Raw genomic sequence first — 18,760 nt, forward strand, 5'->3', positions numbered from 1 at the left:
AAACAAAATACTCCTTCTCCTGTGCCGGCACGCGGGGCCAAGGAGCCCCACGGCGAGGTCCGGGCACGCTGCATCCCCGGGCTGCCAAGCCTCTGGCACAGCGATGCACCCCGAGGCAGCAGATTTGGAGACCCACAGGGCAAAACCATAGTGGGGGTGACCCAGTAGCCCCCCAAAAAAGGGCCAGGGGAAGGTGAGACCCCCGCAGGGCGCGAACAAAGGTGCCCGGAGCAGCCCGCTTGCCCCTCCCGTGTCGCGCCGCATCTTCGCAGCTGCCATTGCTGACATATGGCGGATCCTGCCAGATAAAAAAGAAAATTCAGGCTGCTCAGAGTTTCCCTTTTCGCCAGCTCCATCCCTGATAAGTGCAGAGCCTGCAGAGCGCCTGATAGACGGGCTATCGCGGCGGTTGGTGCGAAAGGAACACCCTATCGCTGCAGCATCGCCGGACCGCCATCAACTCCCAGCCACACAGAAATTAATACCACTCCAATTACCAGAATAGAGATGGGCTGAGAGAAGGCGATAATAAAATCTCTTTTACATAAAGAATGCAAATAACCCGCTCTGGCGAGGGAAGAGGGGGAAAGGGAGGCATGGCCAGGGTCGAGGCTTCGTGGTCCCTTTTGGGGAGCCCGTGGTTGACGGTGCTGCCAGGATATGGGGCTGCGCAGTGCCGCGAGCCCTGGGGCACAGGGACACCCCTGGGTTTGGCACCGCAGCCCCTGCCCCCCCCCCCCGGCCCTGCCCCGGGATGCCAGTGCCGGAGCGGGGAGTGCAGCGGTGCTGGGGGCAAAGGGCTGGGGAGCAGATAAGGAGGAGCCGGGGGCGGCCTCGCAGCTCCTTCCTGCTCGGCGCGCAGGAAGGGCTGGGATATCAGCGGAGCCGCGAGAGCTTCCCCTTGGCTGGGGCGGGAAGGAGGAGCAGGGCCATGGCTCCTTGCTGGGCCGTGGGGATTTCGGCAGCTGCAGGAGCATGTGCGCTGGCAGCCGGCCTTTCCCAAGGCCTCTCCATTGCCCAGTCCAAGTGGGACGCTGATGGCCTTAGGGACACACCAGGATCCCCCCCGTCGCATCCATCACGCAAAGGTGACCACTGTCCTGCATCAGGGTCACCCCTTCCCATCACCCGCTGCTCCACAGGGCTGCTCCAAAACCAGATCCACCGGCATCACCCAGCCAGGGGCTCCCTGGGGAGGAGCGGGCTGGGGGCGAGCGCTGCCGGCACCAATGGGGCCCAAAACGCAGCACATCCACACTTGGGGGTGTCAGCTTCCCCCGGTCCCGTCCCCATCCACCTGCTGGGTGCCGTCCCCAGCAGACTGGCACCCACAAACCCAATCTGCACGGCGGAGCCCGACTGTAACCCCATCGGCGGGTCGGTTTGGAGATAGCAGGGTGATAGGGCGCGGGGTACCCACATGGCGTGCCTGGCCTTGTCGGTGCCAGCGGCCCCGGCGCGGAGATGCTGAGAGGGAGATAGACAGCTGTATTTGCTCCTTGGGGGTTTTGATAACCATCATAAAACCACTCGAGCGTCGCTGTTGTGGTTGCCAGGATGTTTGCAAAGTGCCCACGCGAGCACAGGGCAATGCAGGATGGGGTCCAAACCCTCCCTGCGCTGGCAGCGCGATGCCAGCCACGGTGCTGACATCCCCGCTGCTCCTGGCTTGGCTTTTACCATCCCAACAGCAGCTTGGGGGACAACAACCATCATCTCGTACCTCCTTTCCCAGCAGAAACGGTATTTTTTCACTTATTTGCAGCCTGTCTAGCTCCCAGTGCTTCCAGTCCTCCTCATATTGCGTTTTGCAAGAGGCTTGCTCCAGCCCGCGGTCCAGCTGGGATGGAGCAGGATGACTGGCTGCACAGTGGGGACTCACCTGGCCCATTCCAGGTGTCTGGCTCCCGCGCGTTTTCTCCAGGATCCGGCTTCTCCAGCTCCTTCGGACTCTCCAAGGAGTCTCTGGACTCTGCAGCAAGAGAGGGAAGGCAGCAGGTCACGCGCAGGGAATTTCAGAGACTGGCATCCCACAGGGGTCAGGACCACTGGACTAGCACCACCACGGGGTGCAGAAAGGGACTCACTCTCAAGAATGTCCATGGGGGGGTGGGGTTCTCCTCAAAATCCCTGTGTCCAAACCCCCCGGCTGCCCAGCCATGGGGACCCCACAGGATGACTCATAAGGACAGCCAAGCCCACCCATGCATCCTCCCCAGGGATTTCCCGAGCCACCCTCAGATGGCCACCCACCTCCCACCCTGCTGACCCCCCCCCTACTTCTCCGCCATCCCACCCATGGACCCCACGTCACCCGGTTCAGCCCCACTCCCATCACGGCTCTATTTGTGGCGTATTCATAGCAACTTGATAACAATTATTTTCTCCATTAACTGCTGCTGGAGATGCAGCTGATAAGGCCTATCTGCATATGACAGTGTGGAAGATTAGCGCCCAAAGTACATGTTTGCCTTTGCGTCCCGGGCGGATAACCAGCGCGGAGCCCAATCGATCGGCGCCAGAGCGAACACCCAGGGGTGACGTCACCAGCATTGGAGATTATTAATACAGGTGATAAGCGGAATGATTAACATCAAATAAATCAATCACCGGGTATAAAAGTCCTATTATTTTTGGCTATAAATCAAAGTGCCTGGCATATCGATTTTTATCCATCGCGCTGAAAGCTTTAGTGGCCGTTATTGCTGCTCGGCGTTATCTCTGCTATCACCTTTTTATCGAGGCAGGCTAGTGCCAGGTGCAGCTCCGCACCCAGGCTCCCGGCTCCCTCGCCCCCAGCCCAGCTCCCCCATCAGATAAGAGCCGCTCGCTTCTCCCTGCTGCCGAGCAAAGTTTGCCGGCGAGCCCTCCCTGCGCCCGTTATCAGGGTGCTGGCGTGGGTCCCCGCTGCGCTGCCGGGTCGGCTCCTGCAGTTTTGGGGGATGCTTTGCTCCCCGGCTGCTGGCAGACGAAGGCAGCGGGTGTTTGCCGGGAACCCCACTGCCTGCCGGGGACTGGCCGGCTCCATTAGCCGGTGCAGCCTTGCCCTGCCGCGGTTATCTCGAAGGGCACTGCAAACATTAACTGATTAGGATTTGCCCCCACCTCCACAGGAAGGAACTTAGAGGATATCTGGGGACTGTTTCAGCCCGGCCCTGAAACACAGCCACCTCTGGGGTGGGGCACAGCTCGCACGGCTCGCACGGCGGCAGGCAGGCGGCGTGGGCAGGAAGCAGGCAGCAACGGCCCTGTGCCCCCATCCCCGTCTGCCCCACCGCCGCTGCCAGCACCTGTGGCCTCGGTGGCCGGGGAGTCACTTTGCACCCCACAGGATGTGACTTTGTGCCCCAGAAGGTCACTTTGCATCCCTGGAGGGGGTCACTTTGCACCCCCACATCCTTCCGCTGCCGCCGGTGGCTCAGCACCGGGGCGGGTGAAAGGTGCTGAAAGGGATACAGGGTGACGGAGCTCATTAGCAGCCATCGTGGCAAGCCACCCGCCTCCGGTTTCCAGCAGCCCAGCTGGTGGCCCACCCCAGCATGCTGCTGGCCCAGCCAAGCCAGGATTGCTCCTGCTTGCACTGGCTGCAGGGAGCCCTTCCTTGCTCCCAGCCGGTTGCTCACCATCACACCGGGGCCAGGCTGCCCTCAGCGGGTCCTGCCACTGGCTGGAGGGATGGAGCACCCTGGGGAGACTGGGGGTCTCACGTAACCAACAGCCCAACACAATTCGGGTAGGCAGGATACTTCATTTGCTAATTAACACCATGCACCAACAGCAGAGATGATGCTGGCGTGCCTGGCAGGTTGCTCCGGTGGTGGAACCTGTCCCTGTGGCAGGGGGGACACCATGGGAAGCCCCCTGGCAATGTGGCGAGGCTCACCTTCGCTGCTGGGGGGGCTGGAAGTGTCGCGCTCAGCAGAGCCCTCGTGGTCCGAGGCAGCCCCCTCCCTCTCTGAGGGGCTCTTGTCCCCCGCCGGGCCATCCTCGCCTTCCTCCATTGCTGCCAGGGAACCTGCCAAAACACAGAGGGGGCGGTTAGAGGGGGAGAACTGGAAACCCCTGAGGTTTTTTCCCAGTTAGGAAATGTGGGATGCCAGTGTCTCGGGGGCTGGCAAAGGTCCCTTTCTGTGACCCACCATGAGTGTGGGGCCAGGAGATGCCTGGCAGCTCTGCATACCATGGGAAGGGAGAAACCCCCTCCCTGGCCAGCCCTATGGTCCATTATTAACCTGGGGTCCCTTGTCCCCTGTCAAAGGGAGGTTTGTAGAGCCACCACCTTGCTCTTTGATGTCCCTCAAGGGATGCCGGGTTCCCCCTCAAGACCTCGAGGGAATGAGCCCCACACTTGCTGGGAAAGCGAGTGGGGTCCCCACACAGAACCGCCACATGGCTGTGGCACGGTGAGTTGCCCAGCCTGCTGCACCGCTCTGCCGTACTTACCACCCAAACCTTGCCCCGCACCTGCCCCAAATGGGGTGAGGGACCCCAGAGCCTGTCCCCCACAGTCCCCAGCACCCCTCGCCTGACAGGGCAGCCGTGACACAGCCCCCCACCATACCCACAGCCCCGGACAGCAGGGGATGATGTGGCAGGCACAGCGGTTGCAAGCAGGGCGCACAGAGGATGCAAACGGGGTGCACACGGGGGATCCCCTGCCCTGAACAGCCCTGCCAGCCAAACGCTGCCGTTTCCACGGCAACGCAGCATCCCCATCCACGCTGAAATCAAGAAAGAAAGAGACGGCGGCGCACGTGGCTCGCGCCGCACGAAGCCCAGCCGGGGGCTGCCCGGTGCCCACCCAGCACCACCCTGCCAAGCCCAGCGCGGGCAGGGGAACGGTGGTGACAAACTGTCTGCAGACCTCAGCTGCTCTCTGTGACTCCAGGCATGTATATTTACAGCAGGAGAACAAAGAGCCCATAATCTATACAAAGCAGACAACAATGAGCGTGAATAAAGAGGCTGCCGGAGAAGGGAAGGCAATTTATTCTAATTCTGCTAATTTCAGTTCCAGCACAATTAAAAAGGCTCTGATAATATTCAGAAACAATCGCCAGCTAACAAATCGTTTCTCTCGCTGTAAATGAAACATTGTTAGGCTAATTTCTTCTTTCACGCCTTCACGGCTCTTGGGCTTCTGATAAAGTTAACCCGACTCTCTCCTGCTCCATGGCTTGGCACCTCCAGCCTAGCCAGGGAGGGATGGATGTGGCCAGGGAGGGGATGGACGGTTCTGGGACTGCATGTGGCACCCACCCAGGGGTGCCCCGACCACCCGCACCCTGCCCTGACACACCGAGCCCCAGCCAGGAGAGAGATGGGGATGCCCCATATAGAGGCGATTGTGTAAAACCTGGGGTGTGGGTAGGGCAGCTTCACTGACTGCATACAGGGATGGTGGCTGGCCGGCAGCATCCCGGCACCATGTCACCGCGGTCCCTGGATGCATCCCAGCACCCAGCCTGCCCCACTGCAGCATCCTGCTCCCAGCCTGCCCACACATCCCTGGGGGATGCTCTGGCATTGGTGCTCCCAGCGCTGCTGGCTGCGTGGGTTAAATGAACTACTGGATAGCTTAAAAAAAAAAACAGGAAAAAAAAAAGGACTGGGGGGGGGTGGGGAAGAAAAAAAAAAAGCCAGTGAGGGAGAGGGAGCATGGAGCAGGGAGCTGAGCGTCACTTCTCCGGGATTGCTGGAAGCCCGGCACAGTTATCACCGCACACAGCCTCCCTCGGCTTGCCTGATCTGTCTATTCTTCATTAAGCAAATACGCTGAAATGGAAATGAAAACATAATAGCTATTTGATTTTCGGCGAGATATTTTGCATATTGGTTCAGTGCTGATAGTGGAATTTCATCAACTCCCTTTTTTCATGCTTTAAAACTGAATTACTGAGGCTGGCTTTACAGAGAGGGGAAGAGCCAAAAAATGCTCCCTTCCAAGATACTCCGCTTCGACGATTAACTGTTCTCCCTCCCTCCTTCTCCCTCCTTTTTTTTTTTTTTTTGATAACAAGGAAGGATTTCTTCTTTTTTTCCCCCAATTACTATTTTTTTTTAAACTACAGCGATTGTAAAAACTTGCAGGAAGCAGAGGTGATGTGCCCATGTCACCCGTGTGCAGGCTGGGGATGCGGGTCCGGGCGGGCACGAGGGTCGGCATTCCCAGGGCTCTTCCAGTGGTAGGAAAACCCATCGTTACCCAGGTAATGATTTGATCATTTCACTCAAATTAAGGTTCTCCCGGTGCAGGAACAATAAACCTTTTCTTGCTTCTTTGTGCTTAGCCGGTAAATTAAATCAAAGGAAAAAATAATAATATAGAAAATAAAAAGGGGGGACTTCTCCGGGCTGCAAGGAGTGAGACCCTGGCCGCTCTGAAAGCCGGCACGCAGACAAGAGCAAAGCGATAAGAGGCCTCAACAACAGATAGAAAATAGCAACAGCCCCAGACTTTCCCACCGGCTCTGGAGCAGGAAGGGGGGGAGGAGGAGGAGGAGGAGGAGGAGGAGGGGGAGGAGGAGGAGGAGGAGGAACAGTCCCAGTGGCAGAGAGCAGGTTCTGGACTGAAAACGAAGGCTGGGCACAACCCGCCTTCACCGTCTGGCGTTCATCGGCTCGCAGCTGACGCCAAAACCGTACTGGGTTTTTAAATTGAAAATGTTGTGCAGGTGGGAGGCCGTGGGTGGGCTCTGACTCCAGTGCCGGGGGCGAGCCCCCGCCTTTGGGCAGCCTCATGCCCCAAACCTCATCTACAGGCGCCTCGGAGCTCACCGTGCGGTGGGACCCCAGGGTGCTGGGCCCCGGGGTCACCCTGTCACGCTGGGGGACCCGGGGAACGTCCCCCGACCCAGGGCTCAGCAGGACCACGCAGGCAGTGGGATGGAGGCTCTCTTCATCCTTCCACCTCCTCCTTATCCTCCACACATATATATACACACATACACAAGCCAGCCCTGATTACACCTTCAAATTAAAAATAAAAAATAGTAATAAACTGATAAGCCCCAGAGCAGCTGGGTGAGGCTCCCCACCAGGTCTTGGGGCACATGAAGCGTCACCACGATGCTCACCCATCATCTCACGACTGGAATCCAGCTCTGGCATCGCCTCCTCAAGGCAGTGCCGCTGCCCCTAAATCTCTTTATTTTCCCCCAAATTTTGCAGCTGTGAGCAAAGGGCTGCAGGAGCGGGCACGGGGCTGGTATTCCCCAAGGAAAGCCACTGTTGGAGAGGGGAGCAGCCACTCCTGACCCTTCCTTGCACTGGCTGCAAAACCATCTCTGGTGATTCGGTGGGGTGCGGCACAGCGCGGGGATTCCCCAGGGTCTTGTAGCAGGGTTATGCCATGTCTGCCCCGCAGCAAGCAACACCCAGAAAGCAACCTGGGCTGCAAATCCAAAACCCAGCAGTATCTGATGGGACACCAGCCTGCCTCTTCTCACCCAATTCTTCCCCAGTACGTATTAAAGTTTGCTTTTTCTGACGACCTCAGATGCCCCCAAGCCAGTTCTCCGAGGATCGGGGATGCCAAGCTCCACAGTTGAGGGCAAACGAGGTTTTGGTGGCTGGGAAATGACGCGGGTCCTCAAAGGTCACGTTATCCCGGGAGTTATTTTTTCCCTCCCCTTTGCTGCTGCTGCTGGGATCCAGCATTACATTGCAATGCTTTCCAAAATCAGGGGTCCCAGGCGAGACACTGCCCCCAGACTCCTGTTCCGGAGGAAAATGGACCTTTTTGAGGCCAAATCAACCCTCTCCCCTATCAGTCCGGCTGCAGCATCCTAGGGCCGGGCTCCCCCTGCGGATATCGGCACATGAAATATCAGCCCCATGCATGGGGCCGATAGCGGCTGGGGCTGGCTCCAGCGGTACCTATCTCTAATATGGGGCCCTTCTCCATCACCCCCAGATAAAACTCACCCCAACCCTTCCCGTGGTGCCCTGTGTTAAAAGGGCAAGGAGAAAAAAAATATGTGTTTGGGGAACTGGTAGATGGAGAGGGGATTTATAATGTATTTGTAATAATTTATTATTAAATTATGCCTAATTTATCCAGGAGAGGGGAATGAAGGCTAGTGGGGGAATGAAGGTAGTGGGGATGCTGTGATTGCTGGTGGGATGCTGCGATTGCTGGTGGGATGCTGCAGCTGCTTGTGGGAGGAGATGCTGCAATTGCTTGGCGAGGGGGGGAGGGGTCTGATAGTAATTTATAATTAAATTTACGAAGTATTTAGGCCTAATTTATCCAAGAGGGGAAATGAGGGATAGTAGGGGGAATGAAGGTGGTATGGGATGCTGTGATTGCTCATGGGGTGGGGCACAAGTGCTGTGAATGCTCATGATGGGTATTTACAATAATTTATGATTAAATTTATAACGTATTTAGGCCTAATTTATCTAGGAGAGGAATGAAGGCTAGTGGGGGAATGGAGGTGGTAGGGATGCTGTGATTGCTTACGGTGGGGGAGGATGCTGCGAGTGCTCACAGGGGGATGCTACAATTACCAATGGGGGGGATGCCCATGTCCGCAGCATCCTGACCACCCCAAAAACGTACCGGGGCTGGCATCCCCACGGCGGCGATGCAGAGCACCCCAGAACACCCCACCGCTCCACCCCTGGGGCACAGCACCCCCGGCATCCCTCCCCGATCCACAGCAGTGCTGCCCCGGGGGAGCCCCCACTTGCAACCGTTGGGGAAGAAAAGAGCCGGAGAGAAGCAGAGCCTGAGAAAAAGCAGCCCTGCTGATAGGGGAGAGATTGGTTTCAGCCGGAGCTGCTCCCCCTGCCAAGTCCATATCCTATCTGCGCGGGGTGCAGTTACTTAACATTCATCACCGCCTGAACTCTGTAACTTTATCAGCGGCCGAGCATGGCGCCATCGCCGAGCCCAGCCATTCCCGGCGCTCAGATAGGGCCGATAAACCGCTGATAGATTACAGGAGATTGTTTCACTTCAGGGGCCGCGATTACTAATACTAATAGCGAGAGAGCCCGCATCATATCAAACAGCAGCTGGGGGGGTTGGGGGAACGGGCCGCGGGGGGCACAGGAAAATAATGAGAAAGAAAATACAGGGACAATGACAATGAAGTGACTTTACGTTTCAGATGGGGTCGATAACGCCCTGATAGATTTTAAGAGAGAAGAGAGTCTAATAGAGCCGTCCCCGGCCCCGGCACATCAGATGGATGGGAGCAGATTGCTCCGTGAGAAGGGGATGCGATGCTTAACATGGTCCTGCCTTCCCGGCTGGCGGGGAGCTGGGGCGAGACGATGTTCAACGTGCGGAAGGGAAACTGAGGCAGCTGCCGGGGCCCCTCTGCAGCCAGCAGAGAGGGACCGGTCCTTACCAGGGGGTCCCGAGGGTGTCCCCCATCCCAATCCCCATCCAAGAGCAGTTTGAGATGTTTAACCCTGTGTTGATCTGGGCAGGATTGGGGCAGCCTGGTGCGAGCCCACAGGCAGGGAGCAGCTGGATACCCCCCCAACACGGAAAGGAGCTCCATCCGTGAAGGTCAGGCTCCAGCTGCCCAGGGGTGTGCAAGGTGGCACGGCCACCGCACCTCCTGCACTGCGTGACTTCACGGCTTCTGGCCAAAGGGAGATTTTCTGGGTGAAAATCCCCTCAATTATGGTCCTTTTTCTCCCACCCGGAATAAAGCTATTCTGGTCGGGAATGGCTGGGGGTGGGGGGATGCTCAGCCAGCAGCGTGGCCCTGCAGAGCCCATCAATACCAGGTGACGGCAAGGACAGAGGTCAAGCTCTCTGCTAATCTAGCGACAAATTACCCCAGAGATGCCGCGCTGGAGCCGTCCCCCTCCCCGTGGGAAGCCGTTTCAGGTCTGCTGGGACCATCCCACTGCCAAAAGCTGCTGGGAAGGGAATGGGGACAGATTTCAGCCTCCACTCTGAGACCTTCAGTCCATGATAGCACCAGGCGAGGACAAAGATGGAGGGATGGGGACAGGGGGGATGGTGGACGTGACCCAGAAGGCCACCAGACCCATCACCAAAGATGCTCCAGCTAGGGTGTCCCTGGTGTCCCCAGGGTGCCCAGTGCCATCCTGGACCACCTCGGGCTCTCCTGTCAACACTCCAGCAACCAGTAGGGGCTGGAGGGTGCGAGGGTGCTCCAGTCCAGGAGCAGAAAAGGACCCAGAGAGGGTACAGCACAGTTGGGTGGCCCACCTGCCAGAAGCAGGGTGGGCTGCTGGCACCAAGCCCGGCAGATGAAAGTCACCAACAGCAGCTGGGACAGCACTGTCCCCAAAACCCCCACCACCACAGCCCCACCCCACCCCCCCCACCCCGCCCCCCCCGGCCTCGCTGCCCTTGCCGGACCAGTGCAAGCACCTGCTGTGGCACAGCCCCTCCATCGCCAGCACCTTCACCTGGCACCCCCAGCCCTCCTCTTCCTCCAACTCCAAGCAGCGTGGCCGTTCACACCCAGCTCTGCGGACACAGAGTTTGCCTCCGTGCAAACGCGTGTGCCTGCGCTGCCTCTTTTTATTTTTTTGATTTTTTTTTTTTCCTGTTCTTGGCATTTTGGTGGAGTGAGATAAGAGTAAAAAACAACAGAGCTGCTCGGAGAGTGAAAAAGGGAGATAGATAACGCAGATACCGACTCCTACACAAAACAGTCCTGGCTTTATCACTGCTTTTTATCACAGTTCCCCTAAAAAAAATAAAGAGAGCAGCCCAACTGGAATGGGGCAGCACATTAAAAAATGAACTTTATACTGTTTGCTCTTTAGTTTTATATTTAGACGAAACAAACTTAGATTCTTGCGGTCGATACCTTTTCCAATGCAAGGAACCAAAAAGTCTGGAAGCCCCATTTGCTCCAGTGGGGACGAGTGAGGAAATTCAAACATAATTTTTAAGCCCGGATGGGCCAGCGGGATGAGGCTGGTCCCAAAGCATCCTGCTGGACCAGGCATCATCCAGCAGCAGAACGAGTACAGCTCAGGCTAGAGATGGGTGTGGAATGGTAGATGCTTCCCAAGCATCCCTGGGCCCTGCCAGGCGGCTGCCAGCCCCTGGGAACAGCCAGAGCCCATGCGACAATGCTGCAGCCAGCACTGGCATCCCGGCCATGTGGCATCACTGCAGCTGGCAAAGCCAAACATCCCTGTGATGTGATCGGGTCCCTGGCAGCTGAGGGCAGTATCTCCATCCCAGTGCGGGGATGTGACTGCATGCACGATGCACCCCATCCACATGGCTCCCAAAAATTCTTTGCCCACCACAACCCGTCACCCGTCCCCGAAAGCACAGCCCCGGTCGCAGGCTGGGGAGGGGTTCTGGAGCAGAAAAACCCCAACCCACAGGGCATGGCCAGAAAGAGGGAAAGGAAAAAAAAAAATAATAAAAATGGACTGGAGGTTTTTCCCTCCCCTCGCACTCCCTTCCCTACCTTCTTTTTGAAAAACATAATTTATCTGTGTATTATCAAGAAATCCAGACACTTTAATCAGTGAGCTATGAAGTCAGTATTTCCATTCTTATCTAGCGGAGGAGTGGAAATGGAGAGCAGATAGGCAGCTCCGAGCCGGTCCGTGGTGGGGAATGTTAATGGGAGGAGCGGCAGAGCCATTGGCTACCGAGCTGCCGCTATCGCTGCCATTATCGGGGCGTTATCGAGGCAACCATCGCAGCGCAGTAATGGGGCCAGTTCAACTTTCCGCATTATCATAGGAGCTGGAAGTAGCATGAGAGGCCTCAGCTGGGAGACAGAGAAGTGAGCGAGCGGCCAAACTTCCCGGCGGAGCAGGGGGGGGAAGCTAAAAGCAGCTTTTCCTCCCCGTAGTCCCCTGAGCTGGGTGATGCGCAGGGTGATGCTCTCCTGCTCGGGCATCCTCCTGCACATTCCGGGTGCTGACCCTGAGGCACATCCCCAATGCCCTGCACGTGCACCCTGGGTACCAACCCTGCTGAGCATCCCCAAAGCCCTTGGTGCCGACCCCGAGGTGCATCCCCAAAGGTCCAGGCACTGACCTTGCTGAGCATCCCCAAAGCTCTGGGTACCGACCTCACTGAGCATCCCCAAAGGCCCGGGCACCAACCCCCAGCTCACCAAGGACAAGAGAAAACAATGCATCTACATTTCATCAGATGAACAAATTAGAGGAGCACATTTCCTCCACGCGCTATCAAACGGGAGATGTCAAGAAAATATGTTGATGTGAGAAAGAGGAGATAAAGAATTATTTTGGAGGAAAAAAGCCGTGGAAGGCTCTTATCTGGAGTGACTCATAGGCACACACTCCTTAACCCCACTGCAGCCCAAGGTCAGCAGTTACATTCCTTTCGGCATTTCATCCCTTCCAAAAAAACATGTTGCTGCAGGAACAATGCAGAGCCTTTGCCGGGCAGCCATCGGAAGAGGGAACTGTATTACCCCCGAAACACTTGAACTTTCCTGATAAAATAAGCAGCGGGACAGCAGCTTGGCCAAGCCAGAGCGTCCAAAAGCCCTGAGTCAGGCAACAAAAACAGTCATGGGACGTGTCACAGAAAAAAAAAAAAAAAAGAAAAAGATATATTGGCCTCCTGCTCCTATTCCTGCTCTTCTCCAACAGTGGGGAGCCGATTTCTTCTCCGCCCAGGAAGAAAATTCCATGCCCTGGGCACAGCCATAGGAGTCAGAGCCAGAGCGTGATGTGGGGCTGGCAGAGAGGAGCTTTCCACTTTTTCTTCTTAAATAATAAAATCTTAAAAGCACAAGGTTTCTCCGCTCCTGCCATCTCCCCCACTTACTCTGACCAGTGCTCAGAGCCGCTCACATCCCTCTTGCTGGGCAGGCTCGGGTCCCAGTGCTAGCCTGTGCTGCCGTGTGGAACATCTGGGCTGGTTTTCTCTCTGCAGCATCACCCTAGCCAGCATTTTCCAAGGCAAATAATTTATTTTAAAACAGTTAGACGGACAGCATGCATGGAAAACATCCTCTTCCTTTTCCCAGAACAGGTGTATGTGACCCCAAATTCACCAATCCCAAGCAGGGCACAGTGGCTCCTTCCCCAGGTTGTGCTGGCCTTGCCGCTCCCAGTTTGGGCAGCGTTGTCCCTTCTCTCCCAGGGATGCGGGTGGTGTCGACTCCACGGCTGGCACAGGGCTGGGAGCGTCGCACAGCATGGCATGCCCCAGGGATGCTGCAGATTGTGCGTGTGGACACAGTGATGCTGGAAGGCTTGGCTCCCCAGTGACTTGATGCCATGTTGTCTTTGGGATGCTGCCATCGCTGGGTGGCTCCGCTGACTCCCTGGGGAGGGACGGGGCTGCCCCTCTCCAGGACCCACGGATCACCTGTGCCGTGGCACTATCACCTTGCACAATCCACTGCAACACCCGTGAGGAAAGGCTTGCTTTCTTCCCAAGCCCTGATTGCCGAGCTGGCCGGCTCGCAACTTGGCGAAAGGGGAACCTGCAGCTTGTTAGGTGGCCTCATGATTCACGATGGAAAATAAGACCTTGCCCAACAGCACAAGTTCAGATCCAGAGCCGTAAATCCCAGCTGGAGGTGGCTTTCCTGCTCTGACATGAGATGCTGGGGATGGTCCCCACGGTGCAGGCATCACCATGGCTTCACGCCTGCTCAGGGAGGGGTCAATGCGGGGGTGTCCCCCAGGGTTGCAGGAGGTGGAAGAGCGGCAGCAGACACAAACCAACCCAACCCCAGCACCCACAGGCCCTGGAAGCAGCCGCCTGCCAAAGCTGCCGCAGCCTTGCTGGCGCAGCCGCCAGTACCTTCCCGCCCCGCGGCTGCCGGCAGGGACGTGTGCCGGGGCTCTCAGCAGAACAGGTTTTGCCGTGCTGCCAGGTACCCCACACACTCACCCTTTGAGCATCCTGCACGCATCCTCCCTGCCCGATGCAGAGATGAAGATGGCCAGGGCGGGCCATGCTGGGGATATACCCCAAGCAGGGTTCCAGAACGGGCTTGCAGGATGCCCTGGGACATGTCCCACAGGCAGCAAAGCACGGGGCTGGCGGCATGGGGCAGCCCAGAGCCCTGTAAATGGATGTACTGTTCCAGTGAGATGTCAAGGCATGCTGTCCCACTGGTCACCACCTGCCGAGCACAGTGTCAACCCCTGTCCCAGACACAGGGCCTGTGGGGATGCTCACACCTGGACCACTGGTCATGGAAGAGGAGAAAAACTTCTTCCAGCGTCTCCTACAGCTGGTCCAAACCCTCCACCGAGCAGAAGCGTGGCTTCCCTGTGGTGCTGCTAAGTTACCATCAGGAAACAGCTGGCGATGGCTGAGAGAGCTCACCACGGCAGGCTGCGGCTCTGCCAGATGCATCCCACCAGCACTGCAGTATTGCCAGCCCAGCCTGGGTCACCCCATGCCTCGTCCCACCGTTGGGGACCACGATGGGTCCTCACCTCTGGGAGCCCCCAGTGTCACCCACAGTGCATCCCAAGAGTCTGGCAGCAGCTGGGATGGGCAGAACTGCTGCAGGAGCAGATGTGCCACAAGGCTTTTCTGCCTGCACCCCTGCCAACACCAAGCCATCACTTTGGGATGCCACTCAGTCAGGGCTGGCAAATGCCTCGGGGGGGCCTTGCACAAGAGGGGAGGGGCTAGCAGGGAAGCAGGCAGTGTCAGTGGGTGTAGCAGACATGTGGGACACAGGGATGCCACCCTCGGGATGCCAGGAGCCCAGCATGGGGAGGGGGCTGCAGTGCTGAGGCAGCCCCTGAGGAGGTGCAGAAAATACTGGTTTTGGGAGCGGAGCTGGGAGGCCCTGCCGGCACCCAGCTCATCTCTGGGGAGCCATCAGCAAACCCTCCCCACCCCACCGCCCACCCCAGCCCAGAGCATCCCTTCCCTGGCAGGTGCGGATGGGGAAACTGAGGCACAGAGGCTGGTGGTGATGGAAAAGTGCAGCATCATCGTAGTGATGGGAGGTGGTGGTCGGGGGAAAGCAAGTGGAGGCAGTTAGTCACCTGCACGGACCGAAAGGAAAGGAGCGAGTCAGCAAGCGAAGGGAGCGGGAGAGCAGCGGGCAGGAGGCGTGCCAGGAGCATCCCACGCCACCAGCTCACCACGCCGCAGCTAAAAATAGACACCGAGTTGGCCACTGTCATCTTTACAAGAAACGCAATTTTCCAAGCCCCTGAGAAGGATGGCTCCCACAGTCCAGCAGGCACCACGACCCCCCTGCTCGGCACCACGACTCCCTGCAGGACCAGAGAGCCGCTGAGCTTACAAAAGAGGAAAGGAAAAAACCAAAAAACAAAAGCTGAAAAAAAACCAAAACACCCAGCCCAAACCACTTCATCAAGAGGCGGCAGGGTTTAACAGAGCAGATGCACTTGTTATCTAACACCATCTAATAGCAATTAAAGAAAATCCACACACAAAAAAATATGACAGTGCTTTTGCCACCCTTCCCCAGCCCCTGCGCTTGCTGTGGAGCAGAACCGGAGATAATGATCAAGAAGGAAAGTCAAAGCTCTCATCAAACTAATGCAACATCTGCAGCTGATAACAGGCACTGGGGAGAGCTCAGCTCTCAACGCTTGTTTCACAGCACACATGGCGGGGGGGGGTAACACCACACCTTGAGAAATGAAAATACATACGCAGCTGCCCCCCATCAGATAATTAAAGCACCTGCATTAATCACGTTTGCAATGGAACAAATTGCTGGAGCCCTTTCGCCTCTCTTTGCTGTGTTTGTTGTTGTAGCGAATCCTGCTCAGGTCTGGTGGGGAGAGATAAGGGGTCCTTATCTCCCCTGGCAATCTCTATCAGGATGGAGATCAGGCCTGGGCACTTATCAGGAGCTCAGATCTGCTGTAGCTGAAAGCAGAATAGAAAGGAAAAAAAAAAAGGGGGGGGGGGGGAGGAAAAAAAAACCCCACCAACAGGCCCCTGCAACTACTACAAAAATGTTCACTTCCAGTTAATTTTGGAAGGAAAAAAACCCCAAAAGAATAATATCTATATTAGAACAACAGAGGGAGAGGCACATCAGCAAGATGAGATCAATCTCCCGCTTATCAGTTTCCCCCATCGGAAGACCCGGTGCTGCGAGTGCACGCACAGGCAGCTGCCAGCAGCCTGGCGCATCAGCTGTGTGCCCGCGCTCCCATGTTTGAAGTTAATAAATATAACAGGCTATCTGGGTTGGAGATCAGCTCCTGCTCTCTATCAGCCCCTCACATCTATCTACCAGCAGAACAAAAGACAGAGGGGGGAGAAAAAAAAAAAAAGAAAAAAGAAAAAAAAAAGAAAAGAAAGAAAAACCAAAACCCCTATAAAGCAGCAGCAGCTGCAGGGAGGTTGCTGGGTTTTACAGCCACGGATGGAGCGGGGGGTGAAAAGCAACTGTCCTCCCCGGACAGGTACCCTGCAAAATTAAATAAATAAAATTCTCTGGGTGTTTTCTCCGCTATTGGAAGCCACCATCTAGATGCAATCGGCTTTCAAAGCCTCACCACCGCGTGCCAGCGGTGCTGTGGGCAGAGCGAGTGCTGCCGGGGAGGGGGACTTGGAGGGACCCTGCTTCACCGGTACCCCCAGACCCCTCCATCATTACATTGCTCCAGCCCAAAAAGCAAAGAAGAAGGTTAAAGCAGCCGGTTAAATATAGTCCGGTGTCTGATCTTTGTCTTATCGCTCTTGGCAATCGCCCGCTCGCCCAGCGATCTCCCCTGCGAGCCTATCTGTGCATCGCATCGAGCTTTCAGAAAAAACAAAACCCAAACCCCAGAAGAGACGAAGCCAGAGCAAGAACATAGCGTCACCCAGGAAAATAAAATCAGCAGATACCAATCTGGAGGAGGTTTTTAATGCTCCAGCTGAGATGATAAAAAGGATAGACTTTGTGGAAACAGGTCCGGTCTGTACATGAGAGGAGTCTGGTTACCGGAGCCCTGATTCATGCATACCTTCCCTCGGCGGGCAGAGCTGTCGGAGGCAGCGGCAAGGCGCTCTCGCCGCGCTCGCCGGCTCTAATGACTGTTTTCATGTTGACACATACAGGAAGGGTTCCAAGCTTTCAGCTTTTAATCAGTTTTGGCCATCGCTGGCGGCCTGAGATCAGCCTCCCACTTTATCATTTCTTCACATCTCTGCAGAAAAGCAGCAGAGGAAGGAGGTACGAGCCGCCTTCGCCCAGCCAAGCTGCCACGGCCTCATCCAGCCCCGTTTCCCCCCTCCTCCACAGCACCCAGGGCCACACTGGTGGGTGCTGGGACCAGGTGGGCACCCCAGCGTCGGCGTGTCCCCCATGCGCAGCTGTCACCCACAGCGGTGGCGTTATTTTGGTGGCTGCGACGCTCCTGCGCGCTTCGCTCAACGCTCCCGGTTTAATGAGCTGGGGTTAGCCAGGGAGGGATCGCTGGGCAGCCGGGCTTTTTGCCGAAAGAAAGCCGCAGAAGTTGGATAAAGCTAAAGGAGAAAACTATCACCACCACCAAAAAAAAAAAATAATAGGAGGCAGCTGGGACTATTTTTAACTCTACCAGGGTAAAAGTCTAGCTGAGCTTTATCACCAGAGCAATCACCCCAGGCAGGGAAACAGGTAGGTGCAACTCAGCCTTGCAATTATTTCAAGAGAAAGATAAAGCTAGATTATCACATGGTGGCCAGCCTTCCCTATCCTCCCATCTCCCTCTTATCGCCTGCTTCCATCGACTCGAGGGGAAAAAAACACACGCACATACACACACCAGAGAGGAAGGGAGAAGAGCCAGCTCAGCCCGTCACCGAAAAACTTCCAGCACTTTGCAGAATTTCTCAGCACAGCCGGCACATCCCCACCGGACTGAAACCAGATCCCAGCCAATGGATGGGATCGATGGATGGGATCGTGGGGAGCGTGACCCTCCGGAGATGGCCGCTCGGTGCGGGGAGACACGGATGGTGGCCGAAGGCCTGCGGGACCCCCGGGGGTCCCTCCTGCTGTCAGCCCTGGTTGTCACGGCCCCATCCCCACCCGGGCTGCAGTGCGAAGTGGGAGCCGAGGGGCCCCCAGGCAGGGCGAAGGGTTGAGGCCAGGATGGCCGGCGGGGACGATGGCGGTCCGCGGGGACGATGGCACACGCGTCCGGCGGCACCAGCGGGGGGTATCCGTGCGGAGAGGGGAACCCCTGGCAGGGTGACAGTGCCAGACCCAGGGCTCGGGGCTGCTGGCAGGGCTGGGGTGCCCGGGGCGGGACGGGGGGGGTTGGAGTCCCGCGGGGGGTCTGGGGTGCCCCTCGCCCTGCCCACGGCGCTGGATGGGAGGCAGGCGGGGGAGATAAGATCACAATTTCAGGCCGTCCCGACAGAGCGATGTTATCAGGACGGGACTTGCAGAACGGAATATTTTAAAGCCTTATCGGGGCCCCATCGGGAGCCGGTACCGGAGCCACCGCGTTGGCGGGGGGAGGCGACGGGCAGAGGGAGGCGGCGGCGACGGAGACCAAAGCGGGGCGGCCGGTAGCGGGAACGGGCACCCACCGGGGCCGTCCCGGGGGGGTACCAGAGTGGGGGTGTCAGGTAGTACCGGGGGAGGACCGCGCTCCACCGGGGGCGGGGGTGCTGGCGCCGAAGGGGTGGTGCAGTAAAAAAAGAAAAGGGCGGGGGGGTAGGACAGAAAAGCTGGCGGCAGCGGGGGGGCGCCGGTACCGGACACTCACGTTTGATCTGCCGGGGGTTGCTCTGTTTCCTCCTGGACATCGCTCGGCGAGGGGCGAGCCCGGCGCCCCGGCTGGCGGCTGGGCGGGCGGCAGGTGGGTGGCGGCGGGCGGG

General features: G+C 57.4%; 1 protein-coding gene across 3 annotated transcripts in view; it reads right to left on the reverse strand.

Moving 5' to 3' along the window:
* ZFPM1 (zinc finger protein, FOG family member 1) overlaps positions 1-18,760 on the reverse strand; it is a 34,926-nt gene extending 16,166 nt beyond the window's left edge. For 2 of the 3 annotated variants that reach the window (XM_037408902.1, XM_037408900.1), the window contains exons 1-3: positions 18,649-18,760; positions 3,884-4,015; positions 1,883-1,972 (exon numbers count right to left, since the gene is read on the reverse strand). In XM_037408902.1, coding sequence (XP_037264799.1) covers positions 1,883-1,972; positions 3,884-4,015; positions 18,649-18,688 — 262 coding nt within the window. In that variant the 5' untranslated portion in view covers positions 18,689-18,760. Of the gene's footprint in view, positions 1-1,882; positions 1,973-3,883; positions 4,016-10,363; positions 10,500-18,648 lie in introns of those variants that run through there. The other variant, XM_037408901.1, reaches the window with a different exon arrangement.

Source organism: Falco rusticolus, chromosome 15 (genome assembly GCF_015220075.1).
Source record: "Falco rusticolus isolate bFalRus1 chromosome 15, bFalRus1.pri, whole genome shotgun sequence".
Classification (NCBI taxonomy): domain Eukaryota; kingdom Metazoa; phylum Chordata; class Aves; order Falconiformes; family Falconidae; genus Falco; species Falco rusticolus.